Here is a 22,332-nt window from a genome sequence, read left to right as displayed (position 1 = left end):
ATCGCCCATTATCATAAGGTCTGTCGTAAATATGTAGACTCTATTAAATATAAATATAAACAATGGCTGAAACTGACTTCATTTCACAAACTACTGCTTGAATCTATTTCAATATAAATAATAAAACCCATGAACTTGGTTCCATTGTGCGCGTCTAGAACATTATCAAACTCCACCGGTTAATGAAACATAGAACATAGATCCGTACACGTTAACAAAAGAAGATTCATACAATCATTATTTTCGGCTGGGCAGATTAACCGGCTCGGTTGTCATAACCATCAACCCGGCGGACCCACTCTAAATAAAAGCCAAAGATACCAACAGAAGACGACGACGTTGATTGGTAAAAACGGAACGCTATTGCCCGTCTGCACAACCCACTCCACGTGGCACTCCACCCGTGCTTCTAAATTCACTGGGCCGTTAAGTTAAGTCAAACGCGCAAATGGTTTCATCCCTAATTCATTTCAATGATGAAGCACTTCTTGGAGCAAACAATCCATGTGTACATTATATATAAGGGAAAGGAGGAGGCAAAATAAAGAATGTTGTGATATATCCATGCTGTTCATCCGCTTTCACCGCTAGCGCAGATATGATCGAGGTGACTACGGCTGTGCATACAGCTTGCGATGCACGCTAGGCTTCACATGTAGTATTAAACAGAACTCGACACAGGAGTTCCCTAACGCTAGTTCATTCAATCGTTCGATATTTCCACGATTAAGCCAACCCAGTGAAATAGCAATACATCTAGCATTGCGGATACCAGGGCTTCTGACTGAAGCAACCGCGTGTCTGCCTCGGAGCGAGCGTCAAGCACCTGTAAAGTTGGTAGTACGCTGCCAAACTCCTCCTCGCTGAACTGACGGAGCAGCGTGTAGTGTGGAAGACAATTGCATGGACCCGGGAGAAAGTGGTACTCACGTGTAGAGAGCACACGACGAGCAATGGAAGCGTTAATACATCGACACTGGATATATTCAACGATGCTTACATCGAGTGTGGATTTACCATAGTTTCCAGGTTTTGAAAACGCACTCTTAACTAATGTTCAATATGTTTGAGGATTTGTACACCATTGTCCCGTTGTTTATTCTCGGAATGACTACAGGTAAGTGTGCAGGGTGACATTTTCGTCATCAGGAACCTTCGTCTTTGCCTATAAACATCTTGTTTTGTTTCGTGTTTCCTCATAAAAAAATGTCATAACATGTTTGACAGTACTATCCTTTTTTCACAGGTTTAGTTGACTTGGTGACCATCTACATGTGTGCATACCAATACATGACCATAGGACACAACCTATCGTTGATCTATGCCTATATACTTGATTTTATCCCTTGACGTTTATCTTTGTTCGTCACGATAAACCACTATAAAACAACATACGTTTACCACCAGTGGATGTGACAGATATACTTCATAAACCCCTTATATATTTTCTACTGTTCAGACAGTACGACCACTACTTTCATTAAATGGCTTTTTTTCATCATCAAGTCTGTATCTTCCTCTCGGTTCTTTGATTTGATAAAAAGACGTCATGATTCCTGTGAAGATTCAATTCAGGCGTTTCTGTTATGAATTATTTGTCCCTTGAGAAAAACAATTCGTTCAATATCAAATATGAATGCAGTTGTTACCGAATTAAGACGGTTTATTTGTTGTAAGGCTTCTGGTGTCCCATTTAAATAGTACATGGTTCACATTGAGGGCTTTGAACTAACTCGATTACCTGATAGAGTTCACTCGAACCTTTGGAATTCTCCTTTAAGCAATAGATTCGCGCCTGGGGTCTGGAATATGAGCGGCATACTGTGAGTTACTTATCGACTTTTCTTGAGATATATCAATGCACATTCTCTGCTTAAAGGTACGGCATCGACCTATCTATTGTGTTCCATGATGTTGCACCAGTTTATTAACATTTTACACGTAACAGAAAAGGAACCCATTTAGGACAGGAGTGTCTTTACGCCGTGTATTTAGGAGATTTCAAAGGAAACTGCGAGACCAGCCGACATTAGGCGGTGTTGATCACTCAAACCCTGCATTATTAAACATGTGAATTTACGCTACACAGTTGCACGAACAGGCTGTATGATGACGACCTTCTTATGACTGTTTCCTTCACAATTTGTCCTTGTCTGGCTGTCCTCAACTTCCACCTATTTTTCGCTTCAATGTCGCCCTGTCATTTGACTTTGGAAGGGTTCGGGATAATTTATGCTGATGTAATTATTTGCTTCTTGATATGGAATAGAAGCCTTGATTTCGGAATTGATTTCCTGGAGTTGACAGGTTTCTTTAGCCGGTCACACGAATACCGACTCTTTCATACGGTGTGACTTCGCTGTTCTCAACAGTTTCATGTGTGTATACAAACACACGATTTATACAAACACTTAAACTTTTATGAATCTCACAGCGCAGTTTTTTGTCAACTGTAGGAATGTTATATTTATTTAGCTTTTCAAAAAACGTGTTCTGGTTGGATGTTTACAACGATATAGTGTACCAACGGAAATGATATTGGTTTAACGAGCAAGCTGCATTTTTTTAATATATATTTTTAGATATTATTATCTTCTAATTTAGCGCCAGTTACTCTAATGTATTACACATACACCGTGAGCCTTATTACACAAACCATCAAGATAAGAAAAACAACCGGAAATTATCCCGCGAATTAGAAGCTTCCGAAATGTCATATGAAAGTGTGGTTTGTAATCAACACCTCCCAGATCGTCGGTGAGATGGAAGTCAGTGTTCCGTGAATGGTACTTTTTAACGATGTCAATCATGTGTCACTTATCACATTTGTAACTAAGTGTTGTACCTTTCATCCCGGATGTGTAAATAACTCAACCATGTCCTGATCTGTGGTGTAGCTACACTATCAGATGGCAACTCGAAAGGACATTTCGAACGTTGACATTGAATTTCGATAGATGACACCGAGGTATTGTTTCATAGATACGTTCACCTTTGCCCCGACTATGGTTCATGGCTTGTCATCACCATATCCGTGCTCATGGCTTTCACTAAACTGGTTAACGTCTATGTTCTTTCCTCTTTCACATCAATCTGACACGCCCTGCAGCTACAATATAAACGCAACTCACATGTACACGGATTGTCTTTGAATCCCCATACGATGGTGACTGACTTGAAGCTGTCCTTGAAACGAATCCTGCTCAGAGGCGCCAGCTTGGCCTGTCCCTTTCTGCAAGATGACCCCTAGCGGTCAGCTAGCAGCTATAGTAGCCACCAGTTGCAATACATTCTTCATACAAATACGGTTCTATCTAACATACTCATTGTAGGGATCAGTTCACAGTACGGTAAACCTTTTGTTATGGTAATCCAGTAACAGATATTCAGTGCATATTCTAAAAGGTTCCTGGTCAGGTTGTAAGGTGTGACCGGCCGTGACAGGCATTATGCAAATGCCTTCATTTCATCAAGTAAACATTAAATAATGATACAGATGTCCGACGACAAATTGTACTTTGTAGACACTGTAGCCAGGAAGCACATTTATCGCGTAAGACAAAGTCATATGACAGTGAACAAGTCAAAGGGGCACACATTAATTCCTCGTCTTCCTTTAAATGGTTTCTGATGATTAGTGATTATCGACGGCTTTACAATAAAGCTCTGAATCCCATCTCACGGGTTCGACTTGTCATATATGTCACTTATGTTTTAGTTTACACAGTCCGTGGTGAATAAAATATTTCGGATTGTTTCACACGATGAAACAGTACTGAGACACGAAGATGCATACAAGGGTATTCTCTCATAGCCTAAGGATAATGACGCTCCAGTGGTGTACATTGACAGGTGATATTTACAGGGATGAACATTGATAGTTGAGATACAGCCTAGGTGATATTTACAGGGATGAACATTGATAGTTGAGATACAGCCTAGGTATAAGAATTACAGTGATCTACAATGATGGCTGATATATAGCCCAGGTATAGGGAATGTACAGCGATGAACATTTATAGTTGAGATATAGCCTAGGTATAGGGAATTTACAGCGATGAACGTTGATAGTTGAAATATAGCCTGGGTATAGGGAATTTACAGGGATGAACGTTGATAGTTGAGATATAGACTAGGTATAGGGAATTTACAGTGATGAACGTTGATAGCTCAGATATAGCTAAGGTATAGGGAATGTACCGCGATCAAAATTGAAAGTTCAGACATAGCCTTGCCACAGTGGCTCCACAGCGATGTATATTGATAGTTGAGATACAGGGTTGATACCGTGCATCTACAGTGAATTCTTTGTGGAAGTAAAGACTTTTACGTATATACAGAGGCAGTGTATAGTATGTGCTAAAAGGATGTAGATAGTTCCGACATATACACTGCACAGGAACGTCATTATAGTTTTCACACTGTCCACACTAACTGCATCCTGCAATATATAATGTTGACGTATTGGCGTACACTAAACACACCTACGTGCAGTTAAGAAACAGTAGTATATACACAGTATGTTACACGAATGAAAATTGGCGACTGCCTTGCAATATGCAGTCTAATTCAACATACAGCGATTTAAGTAGTCAGCCCCGTTATAAAATATAATATGTTGTTGGAACAAAGTATATGAAATTATATACAGTGAGGATTAAGTCACCCATGTATACCAATCCCGAGAACGCGCAACATGTAGCATCCATGTTGTGTACATGTAGAGAGATCAGCTCAATTGACATTTAAATACTTCCAACAATTACCCGGATGTCATTATTATCATCATACCACACTAAATACTAGGGCTACGATGTCTCTGATTGTCTCCGCGTGTTCTTGCATCTGGTGAGTGCCACTTCAGTCACGAATAACTAATGACACTGAAAGGCAGCATGTTGTGTGCCCGTCGAGGCTCCTTATATGGCGATCAATCGGTGACAGAAGAGCCATGGGACTGACAATTACGTTAACATCATTTCATTACACGTACTGCTTTGTCGACCAGCGTTGATTACCTCGACAACAGTGCTGTAGTAGGGACATGCGTATGTGGAAACACACGTGTTTGTAAATGGTATTTTAATCATACCTAATTTTGTCATTAATCGTGTTTGATTCACATTAATGGTTTGAAAAAAAGAACTGTCCCTAAGAAGGAATATTTACAGTATAACCATAAATGTTAGGAGACAATCAAGCTGTTATTGATTTCCTCTCGATGCAACAGAGTCTTCGTGCCGTTCGTTTTCATTAGATTTTACAATTAGCGATTATGATCACCTTTTTAAGGAAGGGCTCATAACATGCTGAATAGAAACAGTTTCATGTTATATGCTAAGTGAAGAAACTGCTTTAAGAAGAAGAAGAAGAAGAAGTAGTGGTGTCAGTTACATAGTGTGCACTTTTGCACACATTTATTTGTCGAATAAGACTCATGATGAAAACAAGGCATTCTACAGTTTGGCCTGAAAAGTGAAACAGAAGGCTTTCTGTGTGCTGCTCAGGACCAGTCACTTCCCACTCGAAACCGTCAATGAGTGATTTTGCATCAAAATCTAAATATGAAATGTAGATTATGCAATGCATTTAATGAGACTGTCAAACACATTGGCACAAACACAGTATCTTAAGCGACAAGATAGTGTGGCTCGATCATTTTATTACCGTCTTCGCCATGCTTGTGGTTTTGACACAGAGGTCCCTCCGTGGTACGACCCGGAATATGTAGAGGGCGGAAAATGATAAATACAAAATCTTTTGGAATAGGCCCGTATACAGCCTAAGACATATCCAGGCCAACAAACCTGATCTTGTCCTTTTTTGATAAATCCAATGAAATCATTTATATCATTGAATTTTCTGTCCCTTTTGACAGTAATGTGATTGACAAGATTGAGGAAAAACATGGCAAATATGCAAACCTCGCTTTCGAAACGTCACGTTTACATCCCAAGTACCAAGTTGTCCGACTCCCCATTGTTCTCGGTGCCTTAGGTTTGGTACCTCCCAATCTGTCGACTGACATTTCGAGAGTACCCGGGTTTGCTACCAGGAATACAGCCCTTCTGACAATCTGGGTAATGCAAAAGGCTGCTGTGTTGGGGAGTCTTCACATTCTCCGAAAAGTTCTGGATGGGTTTGACAAGGCAGCGCTTTCTGGAAGAAGACCCATTCGCTGTCTGGGCTGCGTGTAGAGGGGGCAAGGGCCCTGAGCTGATGATAAGCCTAACCAGCCGGACTGTGCCAGGAACACCCAAAACCCTCTTTGCTGCATTTTTTATTTCAATCCGTAAATAATAAAAATAATAAATATGAAACGATTATGCAACAAATTTAATGAGACTGTCGAATACATTGTCAGTGGATGCCCAGTTTTGTCACAAGCACAGTATCTTAAGCGACATCATTGAGTTGCGCGATCATTTTATTACCGTCTTCGCCATGCTTGTGGTTTTGACACAGAGGTCCATCCGTGGTATGTTGAGGGCGTCATGAAAAATGATAAATACTAAATTCTTTTGAATAGGCCCGTACACAGCCTCTGACTTATCAAGGCCAACATACCTGATCTTGGCCTTCTCTATAAATCCAATGAAACTATTATATTATTATATTATAATATTATTATATTTCTGTCTCTTTTGACTCTAATGTGATTGACAAGATTCAGGAAAAACAGGTCAAATATGTAGATCCGCTTTCGAAATGTCACGCTTTTATCCCAAGCAGTGTTCGAAATAGACATCGCCCGGTATGCCCGAGACCGATTTGTTCTCAGGCTGACGGTTTTAAATTTCAGCAGGCCCTTACAGCCTGCAGTTTATTTTAAATTGTAAAAATGGTAAATGAATAATAACAATGAGATTGCTTTGTGAAACACAGTCCAGTTTCAAAGACTCCGCTCTTAATTTTTTCGAAAAACCGTAGCCACATCAAAATAATACATAGTTTCATTAACTTCCCTGTCATATCATTCATTTATTTATCTATCACTTTTATCACAAAGTCTGAAAATACGTATTTCATTTCAATTGATCATATCTTATCAATAGATATTGAATTATTAACTATTTGAAAATACCATTGAAAAAACATAATCTCGGACACATGCGTGAACAACGGTTCCATAGCGAACATGATCATGTCAAAGAGCAATATGTAGACGTTTCATTAAAATCGTAAATAATTTAACTAAATTTATAAATAAAATCAACAAACATACTTCCAAAAATTGGCAACTCAACATCTTAGTTACTATTTCCATTTTTCGCGCGACCGTGTAATGTTAGTCAAACGACATCTCAACATTTGCCGCCTCGATTTTTAAGCTCGGAAACGATGTCAAATTATATGCATGAGAAATCCTTGTCACAGGTCGTAACCCAGTACGATATGTTCACGACGATCCAAATTTTAAACACAGGTGGAGATATTCCAACGATACCAAACATCCCGACGAATCTTCGCACGTGTTTTTCATACAAAGCTTCGTAAACGAAGGTAGTTCCTGGTATTTTCTCATGTCACTTAACAGAAAGCCACTTTTATCGGGAGATTTGTGATGATAGATCGTACTTAAAATTCTTTTTGTCATCATTTCCCGATAACCCAAGCAATGAAAATAAAAGAATAGATGAGTTAGCGGATCGCTCTGTTACGAAATCTTAAAATTGCGTTTATGACATGTAGTATCAAAGACGCTTTACAAGCTGATAATATCCTTGATAAATGTAGGCTACGTCTATCACCACAGAGTCTCTGGGAAATTGGTGTGATAGCCGAAAACGCTTCTGGTTGACTGGTTGTGTTTTGTAATTCATATTGCAAGAATATGTCTCTAAGCTTCAGCTAAAGTGTTTGGGTCTACCACTTTGCCACTGGGCCTACAGTGTTTGAAATGTTCTGGCCCTCTGGGCTCTGGGTTTACTCTGCTGAGTTTCAGACACTGATCCCAAGCTGTTCTCGGTGACTTTAATGATGTTCTAGGTAAGGTTTGGTATCCCCCAATCTGTTAACTGACATTGGGAGAGTACACAGGTTTGCTGCCAGAAATACAACCCTTCTTACAATCTTGGTAATGCACAAGGCTGCAGTGTTAGGGAGTCGAGTGGGTTCGACAAGGCAGCGCTCCCTGGGAGCCTGACTATGCCAGGATCTCTCAAAACCTATTGGCTGCATTTCTTTAATCGCTACAAAATAATTATAACAGACATAGAACTGTTCACTACAGCCACTGGTTAGTTACAATCATCACTGTCTATATTGTCAGAGTGTATTTTACCTGGCTGTTCTGGGTCGTCATAAGAACGGGTGTCAACTGAATACTGAATGGTGTTGTTTAGGTTCAGTATATGAAGGATATTTATCAACTTACTAAACCTCTGATGGATGTTAACTGACTACATTGGTCCACTGTCATTAATACTGCCGTAACCTGACCATGTATTTATATCACGCTAGAACAGTTGTGTTTAGGATATATGTGCAGTTTACTATGGCGTGATCTGTCAAGTTATGGGAAGTGTGTGTGACATACTGAATTAGTTGTTCGTAATGCGTATCATTCAGAATATGCCCTTGTATGTGGATATTTGTTTATGAACGTCAACAAATGTTTTCGCAATGTTTTTCCTTTGACTTGGAATTGCTTGGTAGGAAATAAATAGTTTGGCACGTAGATGTAGTTTAAATTAAAAAGCTACTCTATTGCAGAGTCGATTGTACGATTCTGACTATATTATGAGCATATGTTTATGCATCACTATCATATTGTGATGGTATCGGGTGGTGGCGAAAGCTATTCACCTCAAATCGGAATTTATGGTCAAAATATGGAATTGCATCGGACATAGGTTTTCTGACTTATGTGTCAAATTTGGAAATGTCCTCTACATGTCTACCATAAAACGTTTTAAAATCTTTACCGAGACCCTGAATAATACGCCTAAAGTTCATTAAGTATTTTATACATGCAGTTTAATTATACAGTAAATGCCACACTGTGCGTCTCGGTTGTCATGACGTTTATTAGAACCTTTACAGCAGGTCATCATGACCTTGTCCTGTTTCAAACGTTGCGCAAACAACAAGACTTTTCTTATAACTCTTAACCGCCGGTGGTATGCACTACAAATAGCGACATTTTTAGTTACGAATTGTTTTGTGTGCTGCTGGGAACTTCGGTGAATACATCAATAAATTACAGTTGACTTGAAACTTATACCTATACACACCGTCACTCACATAGCATATATGTTGACAAATATATCCGTTGCATTCGTTTTCTTTGTATATAAATGTACATTATTACAGGTAGTCAAGCTCACCTGTTACTGGTAATTGATATCCCAACGATGCTTACACAAGTATGAATTTTTTTTAATTAAATATTCATGCAACCCCCCCCCCCCCCCCCCCTGTGTCGAGGTTTTGCGACAGGAATTTACATAGTTATTAGCAATGTTTCTCAATTTCCAGACAATAGTATTAGAAACGTATTCAGTTTTGCATATTAATAATACATGTTTGGTAAGTAATATTCTCTACGATCACCCTAATAGCTACTGGTTATGACAAAATGATGACCATCTTCCATACCTAGTTTATATTCAGGAGATGTGCGTTGTGATAATTCTATTTTAAATCATCTTCCTTCAGTTTTTGCAGCCCGGCTCTGAGTCTAGAAATCATGATCACGACGTTTTTTGCAGTTTATATGAACATTCTTACCGCCAAACGTTAATTAAAATAATAAATATTCCGTGTGCACGATTTTTTTTTGTCTGACATTACAGATAGACACTTTAAAGGCTCTAATACAGTTTTGAACTCTCTGTCTCACTCTGTACCTAGAAATATTGATGAAAAGTTCAAAGTGCATTTCGAAGATTGTAAAACGTATTTATTAGAACATCTTTAAATACCTTAAGAAAAGCTACTTTATCACCTGATACTGTCACCTAAACGGATTCAGATATCCACACATGGCAAAACTGGATCCTTGTGAACATATGATCGAATATATGACACATTTTAAGATCCCGATTTATCATTATATAGAAGCATATTGAAGATTTTTTTCCGTATCCTACCATCATAAATATTTATTGATATCAGCCAGTACTTAACGCTTGACAGAGAGCGATTTTATACTAAGAGTTATAACGACCACATTCACTGTAGGCGATAACATTTGGTCCCTGAAGGCCAACATTTAGACATTTCTTATATCCAATTAAACGGAAATAGTCCATCTTGTCATATAATTGTACACAAAAACCTTCAGATCCATCTGACAGAGTTGGCTGTATTTGTGGATCAAATAATATAAAACTACAGCAATGTCGAATAAGTCGACTAACCTCTATTCGAGCCCGCTTACCTCTTGAAGCTGATTCATCAACGCATTTATTCGTTTTTAAAGTAGTAGTTAAAATAATACCCAACATATCTATTCATTTACAGAAAACATTTGTTTATTCTCTTTCGGCCATTCGCGTCCACCTCCTTTAATATACGTACAGCGATATTTGTCTTTTCTAAATTAACTGTTAATTAACCCCACATATCGGCGTATGAGTCAAGACAGCGGATTAACCCTTTACATACTACCCCATTATTGGTGTAATCAGTAGCTTATCGAGACTACATTATGTGTGATGGATTTGCCCCGAGAGGTTTGGTGAAAGAAATGTTTACATTTTTATAGCTTGATTTGAAAGCTTCACAAATACACATCCACAAGTATAGTTATAATAATTTTTATCCTTTCTGTGATTTAACACAACCCAACCATACACCGACTACTGTTCGTTAAAACGTTACTTGATAGCTGCCTTCTCTTAGCAACAATGTAAAGTGTTTGCAGTTCTTTTCTCAGAGGCCAGTAAATCGTACCTGTGTGGTAGAGGTTCTAGACAAGCTTTCAAACACAGACATGTGTTCTGTGGGTGATGCAAGTGAAAGATTGAATGGAGGCAAAGACCGAATTCGCGCAAACAGGGCATTGCTACAACGTCATTCGTTGATATATTGTGTATACATCTTCCTCATCGTAATTTATGCTTTGATATATTCTGTATACATATTCCTGTCTCCATTTTCTTTATTATATATACAAGACCGTGGAACTACTTATTGCGTTGATATATTCAATATGCATCTTCTGATCGTACTTTTAGGTTGATATATACCCAAGGAGGGTATTGCTACAACGTCATTCGTTGATATATTGTGTATACGTGTTTCTGATCGTACGCATACTTTGTGAGTTTATATATTCTATATTCATATTCCTGTGTCCATTTTCTATATAATATATACATGACCACGGACCTACTTACTGCGTTGATATATTCTTATGCATCTTCCTGATCGTACTTTATGTGTTGATATATAGAGATTACTACACGAGTGTCTCTCAGTTACCATATATCTTATAACGAGTTGTTTCAAAACAAGTTGTAAGATAAAAGGTACCACGAGTACAGTAATCTGTTCCGTACACGCCATAAAATCGCACCTCTTTAGCACCGAATCGATGCATTTTGTCTATTGTCATGATCGCAGTGGCGAATTAATACATAACACAACGGTCTTGAGTGATATCACCTAACGCACTGCCTACTTCTCATAAATAATGTGACCCTACACCAAAAGGTTTCCGCAATATCTGTGGATTATCAAGGCGATGATGATAATGCAAATGAGGTAAGAACCCAATGGATGTTGAGTCAATAATTTTTACCTCAAAGAAATCACCAAATATGTACAAATTTGTTTACTTCCGTATGACATCACTACCGGTGATCGACTTTTACAAAATGACGCAAACACTAGGCGGGATTTTCACAGGAGGATTTTCGTTGATCGAGGGATCGTATATACATAAATGCGTCATGTAAGTAATCAGTAATAATCTGACAATCTGCGAAATGTTATTTGTTTTTATGTTTTCACTGTAACCAAGAGAATTCGTCGGGAAATGCAGATAGCTACCGTCGTCGTTAAGCGTGATTTTACGTTAGTCATGGAGTCGCACAGGACGGAGACTTTAACCATTTTACATGATCATTGTCGTGTATATATTTGTAATTACATAACTCGTGATGTGATATCGGTCAATAACGGTGTAATTCCCTTCCACTCATTAACCCACCTGAACTAGAAATATAGGCGACCAGTGAAACCGCATCATGTGTTTCGTATCCGGAACTATGCATAAAGATTCAGCGCGACCAAACACTCTCCACAAGGCTGTATGACAAGTGGGATGACTTAAACTTTCCGTTTATGTCGAGCAGTACTCTGGAATAGTACAATGGATTCATCCCTTGTGATTTTGGAATTGACTGCATCCAGCTACCGCTGTTGTCAAGTTATATTCTCCATGTTTCTACCTTTGCGTGCACTAAGCAATATTAAAGCTATATCACGGCGACCGTTCCAGACAATCCAGTGATTGATATTATGAGCAACGCTAAACGTCGTCGGGGTACGCACACAACCCAACACGCACACAACCCAACCATCGAGCCTGACAACCGATGCATTTCCTCGCCTTTTACGATCAGTATAGATTACTGGGGACCAAGTCTAACCCATAACCTGCCCATAACACACACACACACACACGCACACACACATTCGCACACACACATTCGCACACGCAGACACACATGCACACACGCGCGCGCACACACACGCACGCACACACATGCCAAACGCACGCACACACACACACACACACACACACGCATGCATGCACGTCGCTATATAAGCTCAATAATCTTGGACGCGACGTTAAACCCAATTTCACCTCCCCTCACCAGTTACCACTCATGTTCTATGGGATGATTCCGCTCCCTTTCTCCACCTGCAATACAAAGCATTAAGTGGGTGAATATAATTTGAAATTTCATTTCCAGTTGCTTTCTTCGAATGATGTCATAAATGCCTCGAAGTCAGTGTTATATCTGGAAATGACCTGTTACATGCCTGATTGGAAACTTTCAAAAACCAATATATAAATTCATATCTGTCAATACATGTAGTTGAACTTATTTTGTAATATATCAGTCGTCATTCAAAGATAGCACGGACACCTTTCATGTTACAGACATAGGTGTCCAGGGTGAATCTTATGGGATTAAGCATAGCGGATTGCAGGACACTTTCCGGATTCTGGACTGGAATATTTCCTGATATTCCGGACGACTACCAGACTTTTGATGTGCGTAATTATCTGTTGGACTACTGGACTCGACGCGTGGCTATTCGGACTTTGTACAGAACCGTAAATCGTAATTAACTCTCATTATTTCTATAAAACAAATAATATTTAACTACAATATGTAAAAGTAGTGATCGTGTGTCCCTGCAAAATACACAGACATAAAAGTGATGTATCGTGCGTTATATCCGTGAGGTCAATGCCATTGTATGTGGATATACTGTATAATTATCACACGTCCTTACATTGATCTTCCAGTGTCAGTTGTGGTTTCCAGCATTCCAGTATTGACAGCCATCTGATCGTGTGTGTGCGAGTAGGACGATCCACGTCAGAGGTTATGTACACAGATTTAAGACTGAGTCTGTCCGATGGCCATGGTTCTCCGATATCTGAAGGCAGTGTGCATGGCTGATCACACAGTAGTTCTGGATAACCCAACTGTGAAAACATCCACAGCGTTTACAGAGGTCACACAGTGGGTTTCAGTACTGCATAATTACGTGAAACATTAAGATAATAAGTAGTACAGAAACGTAAATCTTGGATAACATAGATTTGTGATTTCTTTTCATTTTAATAGAAACGATGTCAAACGAGATAGAAACGATGTGAAGACGAGATACATTCAAAGTGACATTGTATAAAGGTTTATGTTTGGCATCATTTTTTGGTTCTTGATACGTTTAACTTGTGTCACTTATGCAAACTTGTTTCTTAGTCAAACTAAATCTACCATGACATTTAGTAAAGTTTCATTATACTCAGCGAACTTCAAGTTATGGATCAATTCGTTGAAACAGTATAATAAAAGCAGAACGAATGTAGTCTGACCAGTCAGTTATAAGACAGGATGATCCCTAGTCTGTCCCTTTGCTACATGAAATGACTTCTATGAGCGTATTGTCAGCGGAACAAATTGATCAGTACGTTTTTGTTGTGTGCCTCATACCTAATCCAACAAAAACAACCAATTTCAGCCTGGTTTCAGTAAAGTGGTAAGTGTCTCATGACTAGCTCACATAAAAACAGGAAGGTCTAAAGACACACTTCAGGAATATGAATAACCCACGGCCTTGCTGTTTTTTTATGAAAGTTTGTAATGCAGTGTTAACGATTCACGGCGTGGTAGTAGTCTAGTGCAACTCGGGTGAAAGCTGAACACCGAATACTGAATACTTTTTAACCTGTTTCCCTTAAAATTGTTGCTAAATTATGCATAGTCCATCTTCTGTTGGAGACAATTTAGAGTGATGTACCAGTAGAAAGTGCTAAATTGGCAGAAACACTATTAATATTGATAGCACATAGTCTTTGTTCCACTATCATATTCAGTAGATGCGCTTATCCAATGCTGAGAGCTCGTCGTAAATCACAAGACTTTCTCGTTGAAGCATTGCATCAACGCTAGTTTTTGCATTTGTCACGTTCATAAAGTAAGGACATTTATCATATGACGCTACACCCAAGTAGGCGTAGACATAAGACATACATCTTGCATGCACGATGACAAAAGCAGGTACATTCAGTACTAATGGATTGCAAGGCATGGAGGCAATTACTGGAAAGGGACGGTTTGGAAGACTTGGTGAAAGTTCGCATCTGTATGACATGACACATGACACCCAAGCGCTTATTCCTACCCTGAAACATACCTTTCCACCTGTGTGGCAGTATGACATGAGTTGTCGTAGCATTGCTGTCGTGCTTGTCACTCGTCCACAGGAATGTGGGTCAATGGCGGGTTGTGTATCGGAAGCGAGAAGGCAGCAACAGCTGGTGGCAAAACGTCTTTTACAGATATGTCTGTCGGAAAAACGATATTCGTGTAATAAACATACTCCCAAATGGTATAGTAATTCATGTTTATTCAGATAACAACGATTCACTGCACTGGTGTAGGTTCTGGAAAAGTATGCGAAACTTTGAGATTAATGTTTGTGTTACTTTCAAAGTGTAATGAATAAACAATACTTGAAACTGTGATCAATAAATTACATGCTATTAGCATTAGTATGATCCTAGCCTTAGAGAACAACACGGATATAATGTTATGCTGGTCAGCTATAGTTTCATGATCAGTACATACATTATCTTATGCTTGGCGTAAGAGGCGACTAACGGGATCGGGTGGTCAGCCTCGCTGACTTGGTTGATGCTTGTCATCGTATCCCAATTGCGTGGACCGATGATCATGACATCAATCACTGGATTGTCTGGTTCAGACTCGATTATTATCGTCATACTTTCAGTATCTGAATGTTTTCACGAGAACCTGTCTGAAAAGAATGTATACCTAGGTATGTGAATCTACACCCACATGTCCCGGCAACTGCCGCGCATGCATCACTGTCACACGGGTATCTATATAGGCTTCTTATGGTACAAGGGGCAAGACCACCACTTTCTTAAAGAGATCTGTTAAAAGAAATTCACACTGGATATGCTTGATACTCTGATAAAATGTACCGTGATTTCCCCAAATGTGTTTTGCTCCTTGTATCAAATCAGAATGTTCCTTGCATGACAAGGTGATGTGTGCTGATAGATATACTGCCACGGATATACTGTATATGCCCATGTCCGATCGGAAACATACTAATACAGACTATAATGAAACCAGGCAACCAGCTAGCAGTGACGAATACACACACGTGTGTGTGTGTGTGTTTGTTGATAATGTTAAGTGGTAAGGTGTTATTTGTGAGTGAGGTGTGAAGGAGAAAAGAGCTATAATTTCCTATGTTTAAACTGAACAACACAGGGTATAAGACGGACCCTGCCGCCCACCCTATTTCACAACAGGTGAAAATACAGGTACGCCAACAGACACTGTTTACTACATTATCTGATTTTATCTGTGAATTGTGTTTTATATTCAAATTTCTCATTTGTCAATTACGCTTTGTTTTGGGATAAACCTTTAACTTGTCTTTTCGAAATATAAGATTGTCTCCAATGATGTTGAGTAAATATTTGTACGTTTACCCTAATTACTATTTTGATGCAAATACAGGGAAAACCCATTTCCTTTCTGATCCTGACACCTCTGGCGGAAGTATTAACTATACTAGGAATGGTGAAAATGATAAATTGTTCGGACATTTGTAAAACATGTATTATCCATCAGCTTTAAAGGTCACATTCATCATAAGCATTCATCATAAGCACACCGCCATCCCCTACACCCAGCCCATTTAAACATGAAACTACGCTGTTTGATAAACTATTTATCATTCAGTTTTACAAAAGCACCTATATTTATATGTAAAGAATATGGATCTTACTTATTCAGTGGTGCCTGGGAATACATGAGTATCGTGACAGAAGCATCTATTTCCGATTCATTTGCTCAGCTGGTTTCTTACAAACGCGCAAGTAATCAATGATGTGTTAATAAATCTTGTAAATGAACATCATGGCCATTGACTATCTAATAAATGTTGTAGGGACACCGATCATATATCTTTCCCTGTACCAAAAAACATAGTAAATTATATTATAACGCTCTCCGTTGCACGTTATAGACCCGGGGGTAATGGATGTGTAGGCAGACTGCGGTGTGCCAGACAGCGTACAAACACAAGACCCCTAGCAGACAGTCCGGAGGGGCTTGTTCCAGGGAGGAGATACAATGGCGCACGCATGAACATTGGGCGACCAGTACTGTTCATTTGACCAACAAATATGCTCACTTAGTATGTAATGGAGATAAAAGATAGCCATACTGGCTGTTCAACTCAATGATTAACCTAATAGTATGTTCTACTTATTCCATGTTAATGTAATTTCTATCCGACGAAAACCTGCCATTTCAATTGAAGTTGCTCTGCATTGGGCCCACAGCGATGTTCTGTTTTTGAGACAGGCCACTGTTTGACAACATCCCATCTAAAGAAATGTATTTCACGTACAGGACGTTATATTTAATTCGTCCCTACTTATGCTTCTCGCTGGCGAAGCAGCTTGGTGCCATTTTGAAATGTTATTATGGTGGTAAATATTTACATGCGTTCAATTGTATCTTATCTTGACATTTCATTCTGTAAATCAATGTCTAGAAATATGAGGGACATGCCGATATACATAAACCCTGATGTCGGAGGAAAGAAAGAACAGACGCATCTCGGCCATCACTTGCTGCTTCATATGTCGAACATGATAATACACTGCAGTTGAAAATATAGATGATGAATGCTGCCATAGTGTTCAACGTTGAACTGATTCACGTCATGTATTGATTCAATTGATTCGGATTCCGCCATACATTTTTAATTTGCTCCCCCAAATATCCCCACATGTTCCTCTGAACATGTCCACCTAATCCTCTATACATCCCACCTCTTCCTCCATACATTTAACCTGCCCCTCCATACAGCGCGCCTGTTTCTTCATGCACTTCCACCCATTCCTCAATACCATTCCTCAATACCATTCCTCCTCTTCCTCAAATATTCCCTTTTCGTCCTCAATACAGTCCAAACCATTCCTCAATACGTACCTATCTGTTTATCCACACACCCCACCTCTTCCTCCCTATATTCCCTCTTCTCCCTCCCTACATTCGTACCGCTTTCTCCATAATTCAACCTCTTCCTCGATACATTCCAACATGTTCCTTTGAACATTCCAATATGTCCCTCAATACATTCCAACCTCTTCCGGACATTGTTCCTCCACACTCCCCACCTGCTCCTCAATACACCCTCTTGTTCCTCCATACACCCTCATGTTCCTCCATACACCCACCGGCTCCTCAATACATCCCACCTGTGCCTCCATACACCCCGCCTGCTCCTCCATACACCCACCTGTTCCTCCATACACCCACCGGCTCCTTCATACACCCCACCTGCTCCTCCATACACCCACCTGTTCCTCCATACACCCACCTGTTCCTCCATACACCCCACCTGCTCCTTCATACACCCCACCTGCGCCTCCATACTCCCACCTGCTCCATCATACTCCCACCTGCTTCTAAATACACAAGACCTGCTCTTCAATACACCCCACCCGTTCCTCCATGCAATCACCTGTTCCTCCACACACCCCACCTGTTCCTCCATACACCCACCGGCTCCTTCATACACCCCACCTGCTCCTCCATACACCCCACCTGCTCCTTCATACACCCCACCTGCTCCTCCATACTCCCACCTGCTCCATCATACTCCCACCTGCTTCTAAATACACAAGACCTGCTCCTCAATACACCCCACCCGTTCCTCCATGCAATCACCTGTTCCTCCACACACCCCACCTGCTCTTCCATACACCCCACCCGTTCCTCCATACACCCCACCTGCTCCTCCATACAACCCACCTGCTCCTCCATACACCCCCCCTGCTCCTCCATACACCCCACCTGCTCCTCCATACAACCCACATGCTCCTCAATACACCCACCTGTGCCTCCATACAACCCACCTGTTCTTCAATACATCCTCACCGCTCCCTCTATACTCCCGCCTGCTCCTCAATACACCCACCTGTTCCTCCAAACACCCCACCTGTCACTCCATACACCCCACCTGTTCTTTAATACATCCTCACCGCTCCCTCCATACACCCCACCTGTCACTCCATACCTCCCACCTGTTCTTCAATACATCTTCACCTCTCCCTCCTTACAACCCACCTGCTCCTCCAACCACCACACCTGCTCCTCCATACACCCTACCTGTCACTCCATACACCCCACCTGTTCTTCAATACACCCACCTGTTCCACTATACACCCACCTGCTCCTCCATACCCCCCACCTGTTCCTCCAAACACCCCACCTGCTCCTCCATACTCCCACCTGCTCCATCATACTCCCACCTGCTTCTAAATACACAAGACCTGCTCCCTCCATACCTCTCACCTATTCTTCAATACATCCTCACCTCTCCCTCCATACAACCCATCTGTTCCTCCATACACCCTACCTTCTTCCAAACACCCAACCTGTCCTTCCATACACCCCACCTGTCACTCCATACACCCCACCTGTTCTTTAATACATCCTCGACTCTCCCTCCATACACCCCATCTGTCCCTCCATACACCCCATCTGTCCCTCCATACACCCGCCTGTTCCTCCATACCCCCCACCTGTTCTTCAATACATCCTCACCGCTCCCTCCATACACCTCACCTGTTCTTCAATACATTTCACCTCTCCCTCCTTACACCCCACCCATTCCTCCATGCAATCACCTGTTCCTCCATACACCCCACCTGTTCCACCATACGACCACCTGTTCCTCCACACACTCCACCTGCTCTTCCATACACCCCACCCGTTGCTCCATACACCTCACCTGTTCCACCATACGACCACCTGCTCCTCCATACACCCCCCCCCCCCCCCCTGCTCCTCCATACACCCCACCTGTCACTCCATACACCCCACCTGTTCCTCCGAACACCCTACCTGTCACTCCATACACCCTACCTGTCACTCCATACACCCCACCTGTCACTCCATACACCCCACCTGTTCCTCCAAACACCCTACCTGTCACTCCATACACCCCACCTGTCACTCCATACACCCCACCTGCTCCTCCATACACCCACCTGTTCCTCCAAACACCCTACCTGTCACTCCATACACCCCACCTGTTCTTCAATACATCCTCACCTCTCCACCCTTACAACCCACCTGTTCTTCAATACATCCTCACCGCTCCCTCCATACACCCACCTGTTCCTCCAAACACCCCACCTCTCCCTCCTAACAACCCACCTGTTCCTCCAACCACCACACCTGCTCCTCCAAACTCCCCACCTGTCCTTCAATACACCCACCTGTTCCACCATACATCCACCAGCTCCTCCATACACCTCACCTGTTCCACCATACATCCACCAGCTCCTCCATATACCCACCTGTTCCACCATACATCCACCAGCTCCTCCATACACCCACCTGTTCCACCATACATCCACCAGCTCCTCTATACACCCACCTGTTCCACCATACATCCACCAGCTCCTCCATACACCCACCTGTTCCACCATACACCCACCTGTTCCACCATACACCCACCTGCTCCTCCATACACCCAACTGTTCCTCCAAACACCCCACCTGTCACTCCATACACCCCATCTGTTCTTCAATACATCCTCACCTCTCCCTCCTTACAACACAACTGTTCCTCCATACACCCCACCTGTTTCTCCATACACCCCACCTGCTCTCCCAAAGACCCCACCTGTCCTTCCATACACCCACCTGTCCTTCCATACGACCACCTGTTCCACCATACACCCACCTGTTCCTCCATACTGCCCACCTGCTCCTCCATACACCCACCTGTCCCTCCATTCAACCCATCTGTTCCTCCCTACACCCCACCTGTTCTTCAATACATCATCACCGCTCCCTCCATACACCCCACCTGTTCTTCAATACATCCTCACAGCTCCCTCCGTACAACCCACCTGTTATTCAATACAATCCACCTGCTCCTCCATCAACCTCACCTGCTCCTCCATACAACCCACCTGTCCCTCCATACACCCACCTACTCTTCTTTACACCCACCTGTTCCTCCAACCACTACACCTGTCCCTCAATACATCCTCACCACTCCCTCCATACACCCCACCTGTTCTTATATACAACCCACCTGCCCCACCATACACCACACCTCTTCTTCAATACATCCTCACGGCTCTCTCCATACACCCCACCTGCTCCTCCATGCACCCCACCTGTTCCTCCATACACCCACCTGTTCCTCCATACACCCACCTGTCCCTCGAGACAGCCCATCTGTTCCTCCATACACCCAGCTGTTCTTCAATACGTCCTCACAACTCCCCCCATACACCCAACCTGTTCCTCCATACACCCACCTGTCCCTCCATACAGCCCACCTGCTGCTCCATACACCCCACCTGTTCTTCAATACAACCTCACAAACCCCCCCATACAACCCACCTGTTCCTCCATACACCCACCTGTCCCTCCATACACCCCACCTGCTCCTCCATACAATCCACCTGTTCCTCCATACACCTACCTGTTCCTCCATACACCCCACCTGCTCCTCCATACAACCCACATGTTCCTCCATACACCCACCTGTTCCTGCATACATCCCCACCTCTTCCTCCAAACAATCCCACCTGTCCCTCAATGCATTCCATCCTCTTCCTCCATACACATTCCATCCTCTTCCTGGTAACATTTGTTCCTCCACCTGTTCTCCAATACATCCCCACCCCTCCCGCCATACATTTCCATCTATTCCATTATACATTCTCAATTTCTTCTCTTTTGTTCATCCATTCATTCCCCCATTAATTTACCTATACAAATTTCATATCAGTGCATGTATATCTAACCTTACAGTAGTTTGGACACACGTTTGTACGTCACTAAATGTTCTTTTCCCCGCAAGGAAATTCCATTTCACGTCGTTTGTTTTCAACCCGTCTATTCTTCGCAATAATTGAAGTATTCGAACACAAACAGTTTTTGCCTGACTTCGATAAATGTCACATCATGGTCATTATAACGCTATTCACTCGAGGGTATAACATCACAGGGCTCATTGCACATTCAGGTAAACACCCTGATAAGTCTTTGACAAGCGTGATGTTAGATGTCATTCTCTATTTAGACACCGTAAACGAATTGTGTTTGTTGTGTCAAGATCACAACCCTTTCCGCCTTGAAATGAACGTTTTCACTGATCGCCAACACTTCTGGACATGTGAGAATTGCCTTAATGCTTGAGGCACATTTTATTTGCATCGTGCTATTTGCATACAATGTGCATACAACGTTGAAACCTCTTGCTGTTCTTGCATTCTGATTTAGGCATGACGGCTCACACACGCCTCTTCCAATTTAGTTCCGAAGCATGAGTAAACTTACTATTACCATATTACTTGAGGGAAATCTATTACCTGGACAGTCGAATTACCATACACCATAAAAATCCTGACTTGTGTCCTTCTGCACATTTTGATGTACATGTTTGAGCTGTACTGAGCACACGTATGCCCCACAGTACATACTGAACATAATATGTTCAGTGTATGTATAAACTATATAGCATCACCTATTCACAATACCTCTTCCATACATTACTA

At 41.6% G+C, this 22,332-nt stretch overlaps 1 protein-coding gene across 1 annotated transcript in view; it reads left to right on the top strand.

Moving 5' to 3' along the window:
* The first annotated feature begins 691 nt into the window (after positions 1 to 691).
* The window catches only part of LOC124134161 (lachesin-like), a 155,875-nt gene continuing 134,234 nt past the window's right edge, over positions 692 to 22,332 (top strand). Inside the window, exon 1 of the mRNA XM_046498841.2 lies at positions 692 to 1,117. Coding sequence (XP_046354797.1) covers positions 1,054 to 1,117 — 64 coding nt within the window. The 5' untranslated portion in view covers positions 692 to 1,053. The remainder of the gene's footprint in view (positions 1,118 to 22,332) is intronic.

This window comes from Haliotis rufescens, unplaced genomic scaffold, assembly GCF_023055435.1.
Source record: "Haliotis rufescens isolate VD_foot unplaced genomic scaffold, xgHalRufe1.0.p SCAF_1, whole genome shotgun sequence".
Taxonomy (NCBI): Eukaryota; Metazoa; Mollusca; class Gastropoda; order Lepetellida; family Haliotidae; genus Haliotis; species Haliotis rufescens.
This window is presented reverse-complemented; position numbering and strand designations above follow the sequence as displayed.